The sequence below is a fragment of the Thermobia domestica genome, chromosome 6, assembly GCF_964235325.1.
Source record: "Thermobia domestica chromosome 6, izTheDome1.hap1.1, whole genome shotgun sequence".
Lineage (NCBI taxonomy): Eukaryota > Metazoa > Arthropoda > Insecta > Zygentoma > Lepismatidae > Thermobia > Thermobia domestica.
The window spans coordinates 170,822,232-170,830,084 of NC_137459.1; the positions used below are offsets into that span (position 1 = coordinate 170,822,232).

Consider the following 7,853-nt stretch of genomic DNA (forward strand, 5'->3'; position numbering starts at 1 on the left):
TTATTCGAATGGTTGCGAACTTTCGCTGGAATGTTGAATTCACATTGGGACGTTGTGCGTGTGAGAGCGTTATCACAATGACATCCGCCATCTTGAATTTGTCTTAAAGGGAAACCTCCGCATGTGATACGTCAATTTAATAGCAAATTTTCGTAGAAATCGAATGGTACTGTTACTTTTGATCTAGCACTAACCATTACGAAGCTACGACTGTTTCTTTGCTTGCATCGTTGCGGGTGGCTGACTAGCAGATAGCCTCGAGGCATACAGAATGCATTAAGATTGTGCTGATCTCTGGAACACAAAGCACCAGAGTGATTACAGACGATCTTAAGCACAGTCATCCGGAAAGGACTTCTATCAGCAATAGTACTGTGTTCAAAACGCTAAGAAAGTTTCAAGAAGCCGGGTTTCTGACAGATCGACCCAAGACTGGTAGACCACGCACAGTAACAAACGAGGCAGCAAGTGTGGCAGTGTTGGCATCATTTAATATAAGTCCCAAGAGAAACACGCGTACCCTAGCCCACGAAAATAATGTCAGTCGCACTGGTTCCCTTATAAGCTGCAATTTCAACACCTTACAGAAGATAATCCAGATCGTCGTCTGAAATTTGCACACGGGGCTACAGACGTACTGCTTATTGATGAGCCAAACATTTACGTTAGCAAACAGAACGTGTGGGCAAGGTACTACAACACAAGTCCCCCTTCCCATTTAGCTGCAATAAAGACAAACAACGTGCCCTGCGGAGCTTTAACCCGCCTTCACTCGCTAACGCTCGTTCAGCAATACTATGTGAATGAAATATTAAACTCTGGTACAGAAAGAACTCAACCTAGCTACTAATCTATATAGGGGCCTATATTCTAGAACCTTCCCGAACGGCTGGTATTGGTCAAGTAATCTGTATTGGTTTAACGCATCCACAGGTGTTCCCAGCATGTTGTTGGTGTGGTGTGCCGGTGAGAGACTCGTGTTCTGGGTCCATTCTTTATCGACAGGACCCAAATATCAGTGGGCTATCGGCACATGTTAGAAGACGAAATCTTGCTGGGTCATGGGTCAAATCCCGTAGGATACGTTATTCTCTAATTTTTCCCAGTACGATGGGACTGCACCCATTATGGTACTTGCGGCCGTGATGCCTCGGTCAGAAGTTTCCTAATGCGTGGACTGGTCGACAAGGTCCTGTGGAGTGACTATCTCGTTCCCCTGGACTACTCCTGTGGGGCTATGTGAAGTCTGTTGTGAATGCAGTGAAAATCAAGGATATTCAGCATGTCAAGTAAAGAATTTCAATGTTCAAACATCACAGTCGACACTTTGGGCAATGTTTGACGTGACTGGGAACTCAGAATCGATCTGATAATCGACCCGATTGAGGAACACATTGAACACTTCCTCTAACAGTGAGTAGTCCTTGCCGTATGACTAACCTCTGTCGTTAGGGACCCAAAAAACAATAACTTTGTAACGGCTAGAGCTAGAGGAAAAATAGCAATGCCATTCCATTTGTACGAAAAGCTGATACAAACATGATGTATTACAAGCTACTGTTTCCACTTGGGATAACGCTTAAAATTCAAGATGGTGGACGTCATTTTCCTCCACCTATATTGTTACCTTTGTTATATTTTGCAGCGTTTACCACTTATGTCTTCACACTTTTGGTGCATCCTGTATATTTAAATGAAAATAAAGCAAACAGGGTTGAAAATAGAAAAAACTGGAAGCAATCTATATGCTGGAGTAACATACAAGATTTGCTCGACTCTTTCTACTCTCCGAGTCTAGTACATCTTACGAATACTCTAAAGTCCGCTGGTGCAGCACAAACTATTGGAAACAAATCTACTAAACTATAAGTTCAGAAGACGACAATCCATCCGGTAGAAGGTTATACTTCATCAAATAACTGTTTCATTCCAAAATATGTACGTACATTTTGTGCGGTTTTCAATAATAACCTGTCATCACGATGACGAACATCAGGTTACATTAGGGAAGGTCCAGTATTTATACTTTGGATGATCGTCTACGGAAACTGAAAACATATTCTAAAATAAAGCTCTAACCAAGGAAAAAAAAAAGAAAGAAAAAAAAGAGGTGATTCGTACACTGGAAGTAAATATGTCCCATTGTTTTTGAATCTTTCATATAAATTATAGCCGATTGGAATACATGGCTACCGGGTGAAAATCAGAACAATTCACCTATGACAAACTTCCTACTCTGCCTGCGAACAGAAAAATCTCGTGTATGTATATATATATATATATATTTGGCACATACCTTTAACAATACAGAATACACAAAAAGTATACACCAACCTAGGTGCACAAACGCTTCCTTTCGGAGTTAGAGGCTGACGAAAACATGAAAAAAAATTACCTTTAAAGGTCCATAGCTCTAAAGCTATGGGATCTATCGTAGTCGGGTCAAGACCACTTAGGAACTAGTATATGTCCTATCCAAATATCCAAGTTTCAGAATTCTCCGGTAGTTCCGCAATATTTTTTATAGAGGTAGAGATGCAAAAATGCTGGTTTTTTTGAATCGATGGTTTTTTGCACATAAAAAGCCGGCTTTTTTGGGGAAAAAAGACTAGAATTTTGGAAATTTTGGCTTTTTCCATTTTCATGATTTTTCTATTTAAATAGCTTTCTTATAGTATACTCTACAGCTAAATAAGATTTCATGACCTAAATGCTATATTTCGCTCCGGAATTCACCATCATGATGGATGGAACACATGTTTTATGAATTAAAGTAAACATAAAGTACGTAGAATAGTATTTGAGGGCAACTACAGAAGATATTTAACTTTATTTTAACTTCTGAGTTATCGACATTTTTATTCTTTTCTACATCATTTCTTTTTAGTGATCCGTGTTTCATTTCCTAGAGATTAGTAGGCCTACTCTAGCTTCTAGCACGTAAGTTAAACTTTTGTTTTTCAATATATCAGTCAGAGCGTACTTTTTTCAGTACATCTGTCAAAGCGTACTTCCACATTCTAGCTATACTGTAGCTGTGCAATGATTTAGCAATAATCTTCCGGATACCAACTTGAATACCATTTTATACAAGAATCAGTAGCGGATTCAGAAAATAATTTTGGGAAGTGTTTCTCTGCTTAATGTTTGTTTTTCTAAAATTACCTAATTTTTATTTGGGAGTATATGAGTACAAGCATAACTAATACTTTGTTTTGTTTGTATAATCAGCAATAACCTTCCGGATACAACCTTGAAGACCATTTTATACTGATAATCAGTGGTGGATTTAGAAAAGTATTTTGTGAGGGGTTTTTCTTATTAATGCTTAGTTTTTCTAAAAATACCTAATTTTTATTTGGGAAGAGCTTATGAGTAAACGCATAACAAATATTTCGTTTGTTTTAGAAATTCTTTAATTTCGGGGTACAAGCTTCACCCGTAAAACATTACCACCTTAACCCCCTTCGCAAATCCGTCACTGCTGATAATTAGTAACAACAACGATAAGAAAGGAAGTCGGCCAGAACTCATAGTACACGCATTATCTCTACATTCACAGATACTCTACAATTAAGAAAAACCTTTGTCAAAATGGCCCATTGCGAGGTTGAATCCCGGACTTCCCGATAGAAGCGCAAAAGCTAACCACTCACTCATGGTTGTTGTGCAGTTATGCTTAACTTAAATATATTCTCTCTCTCTATGGGCTATGGAATCCGAAGGTCCAATGCCGCGTTCACAAAAGCCCTCCACTGACTTCAATCCTTAGCCAACTGGATCCAGTTTTTACTTTGTATTCCTATTTCTGCGAGATCCATTTTAATATCGTCCTCTCATCTGCGCCTAAGTCTTTCTAATGGACGTTTTTCGATTGGATTTCCAGTTAAAACTTTGAAAGCGTTCCTACCTTCTTCCATTCTGGCTGCATGATCTGCCCACCTGAGCCTCCTAGACTTGATGACCGTAATGATGATAAGTAAACCGTATAAATTATGCAGTTCTTCGTTATGAAGTTTCCCTCATTCCCGTTCCTCTTGGGTCCGAATATTCGTCTCAGGATTTCATTTTCAGATACTTTCAGTCTGCGTTCTTCCCTCAAGCGACCATGTTTCACAACTCGAAAACACAACAGGCATGATTATCGTTTCATATATTTTAAGCTTTAAATTCCTAGACAGAATTCGCGACGACAAAATACTTTGGACTGAATAATAACACGAATTTCCTGATTTCAGTCGACATTTAATTTCTTTGTGGATATAATTTGGTATGGCGATATTGATCCCAGATATTTGAAAGTATCCACTTTGTCGAAAGTATTATTTGATATTTTAACGCATCCCTAATTTGCGATATTACGATCCCGGTGAACTTCCATGTATTTAGTTTTCTCTGCATTTACTTCTAAACCCAAGTTCCTGCAAGCGTTTAATAAGAACTCTGCATTTCTTTCTATTGTTCTCCTACCATCCCCTATTAAATTTACATCATCAGCATACGCCGTAACCTGGTGAATATAATTCAGCTCTAGGGCCTGGTTGCTATCTTTAATTTTCCTTATAGCGTACTCCGGAACAAAGCTGAACAATAATGGCGATAACGCACCTCCTTGTTTCAGACCATTCTCGACGTGGAAGCTCATGGACAAGAATTTTTCTGCTTGGACCTTACTTTTGGATTCACTTAAACACTTTAAACACATTTTAATCAATCTAACTAGCTTTTTCGGTATTCCGAATTCTGTAAGAATGTTGTAAAATGTTTCCATCCTAGCCGAGTCGTAAGCCTTTTTAAAACCAATAAACAGCTGATGTACTGGGTAATATATTCCCAATTCTTTTCGAGTATTTATCGAATAGTAAATATCTGGTCGATAGTTGATCGAGTTCCCTAAATCCACACTGATAATCTCCAATAATTTCATCTGCGTATGGAATCAATCTTGTTAATAGAATGTTAAGAGAAATGCCTCGATAATTATTACATTCAGTTTTGTCGCCTTTCTTGTGAATTTGAAAAGTAATTGATTCTTTCCACTCTTCTTAAATATATATATATATATATATATATATATATATATATATATATATATATTTCGTAATATGTTGAATTCCTGTTGTTAAAAATTCTAAAACCTTAAGGACTGGGTGAACCGTGATGATGGTTACAAGTCTAGGAAACCGCACGATCTGATGAACAGTATTACGCATATGATCCATTATTAGAAAATTTGGTACTTTCCGATTCTGAACAAGCTTAAGAAACAGTCAGTACATTATAGAATTCAGAATTCTACCGATTCCAAGCACCTGATACGTGGTAACATTATTACATATGTGATTAATGAATGAAAAAGTTGTTCGAAATATTCATACAATGCATATGAACGTTAAAACTTAAAAAATTTCAAGAATGTACAGAACCACCCGAAACCAAGCTCTTGATGTGCAGCTTGAAAGATTATCATATAAATGTATATCTCTCATGTTTTATTTTTTGTTTCAAAAAGAGCGTGTGTGATATTTTGAAGTAAAAATACTACATAAAACTTGCTAGTTATTTGTGTATCTTTTTTTTTAAAAAAGCACTTATTTTTGTGTATAAGAAGTTAAAAAATGATTATATATATATATATATATATATATATATATATATATATATATATATATATATATATATATATATATATATATTGGTTAATCCTTTGGAAATCACAATGTAAATATGTTAAGAATTAAAAAAAAAATCTTTTCGAAATTCATGGTTTATTTTAGAGGTTCTATATTATTATCTACATCAACCACTAATCAAATGAGTTCTTGTGCTGTAGAGAAGCGAAACAAAGTATGCATTGTCAATTAAAAGCAAAATTTTGAAAAAAGCCCAAAATTTTCCAAGCGAAAAGCAAAGCAGAAAAAAACGAGTTTTCTTTTCAAAAAAGAAGTTTCTTTTCGAGCACTTGCATCTCTAGAGGTAGTTGGTGAGTACTTTAAATTATATGCCAGTCCCTCTATAAAAATTGTTGGGTGAGTACCTTAGGATTCTGAAACATGGATTTTTGGATAATGCACATACTAGTTGCTAAGTGAAGTCTTGACCCGACTACGGTAGGTCCCATAGTTTTGGATCTATGGATTTTTAAACTATTTTTTCAGGTTTTCGGCAGCCTGTAACTCCGAAAGGAAGCATTTGTGCACCCAGGTTGGCCTATACTTTTTGTCTTCGTGTCAGGAATCATTTCCCAAACCTTGTAGGTGTTGTTTTGAAACACCCTGTTTATATAAAGTTACATGCTCAGGATTTATATTTCGACAGCAATTTCTAAATTACACAAATCTTGAGATTGATTAAATAAGTTGTAAAACAAACCAATTTATTCAAAAACAGGGGTAAACTTTGCAATACACGCTCCAGCTGCGCATAAAAAAGTAGGACCCTTTAAAAGAGTATAGTAGAGTACTGTAAGATAGCGATAAGTTGGGTACGGGTAGGAACGGGTTAGCTTAAGATGAGGAAAGTTTTGACCCATTTTCATAAAATTAATAGAGTATAATTGCTCGTTCTGAATGAGTGTACCCAGTGGTCGAAGTGAGACTGTATGCGGTGGTATGCCACACCGCCTCTGGTTTTACAATAATGAGGACATACCGTCCCTGGTTTTTCAGTGATCAAGACAATATTTAAGTAACAGGTATGTTGAGTCAAAACCATGATAAAATATACCGCCTCTGCTTTTTTTTTTTTTTTTTTCACTTCGAACACTGAGTGTACCACCTGGAGCGGGCATTGTAAAGTATATCCAAAAATAGTATCACATACTTGGACAATAAATTAATACGTTAATCAACATTCTATGTAAAGCGATTTTCCCTTGCACCTAAAATACACATACATAAAAAAAATGAAATGCAAGGATGTTACCTAAGAATTGTAGAAATTCCTTTAGAAAGTTATCTTAGAATTGCCAGGTTAGTATAGACTGCACTATAAACAGATTCGTAAATAATACTTGATCACAAATGCTTTCGTACCAAGCCATTTCACCTAACTGTGGCTACAGAAAACTATTGGTCTGAACAATCCACTGTCGTAATACTCGCTACACCGCTATACCAAATTAATGTAAATCATTTCACCTTGGTAAAATCAGGACAACCAGTATTGGCAATTTTGCCACGGGAGAATTTACGAAAAAAAAATAAATTAGTCGTTGAAGAGTTCAGGAAATGCTTAACTTTAAAATTCTAAATTGAATAATATTTCCAACTATCAAGTAAATTTTTTCTACTCTCAAAATTGAGGTGAAATTGATATCGAAAGTAAAATAATTATATTCCACACTAGATACGTACGGATAACTGTTAAAGCAGATGTCAATAGAAGAGAAAATGTGTAGCTCAATTGGGTACGGAGCTGCATTCTGAAATTTGGAAATTACACTTAAAATTCGGCTATAATCTTCTGTACACTCCCACCACTAGACCCAACACTTTCCGCACCAGCTGTCCCGTGGTCTTCTTGAGTTTAATCATGTGATATATCGAGGTCATTATCGAGAAGTTCGAGACAAAAATCGAGTTATCGAATAATGAAATGCAGGCAATTACAACATGTGACACCGTGTACTGGCGGAATTAAGGATATGGGATATTATTCTCCCTTAGGGACTTATTCCGTACTAGCCTTCGCAAAAATTGTAGATCGTAGTGAAACAAAATTTTGAAAAAATCAATTATAATTGCCATGCCTATTAATGCTAAGCAAAACGTAATTTTCGTTACGTTGACGCACACCGCTACGAATGGGGTCCTTGATTCACTCAACACAGCACGTATTTTGCCTATCATAGC

The 7,853-nt window shown here is 36.4% G+C and overlaps 1 protein-coding gene across 1 annotated transcript in view; it reads right to left on the reverse strand.

Annotated features, from left to right (window-relative positions):
• LOC145688324 (V-type proton ATPase 21 kDa proteolipid subunit c''-like) overlaps window positions 1-7,532 on the reverse strand; it is a 31,296-nt gene extending 23,764 nt beyond the window's left edge. The window contains exon 1 of the mRNA XM_081762376.1: window positions 7,356-7,532. Within this exon, the coding sequence (XP_081618502.1) occupies window positions 7,356-7,422 (67 nt within the window). The 5' untranslated portion in view covers window positions 7,423-7,532. The remainder of the gene's footprint in view (window positions 1-7,355) is intronic.
• Window positions 7,533-7,853: the final 321 nt, after the last annotated feature.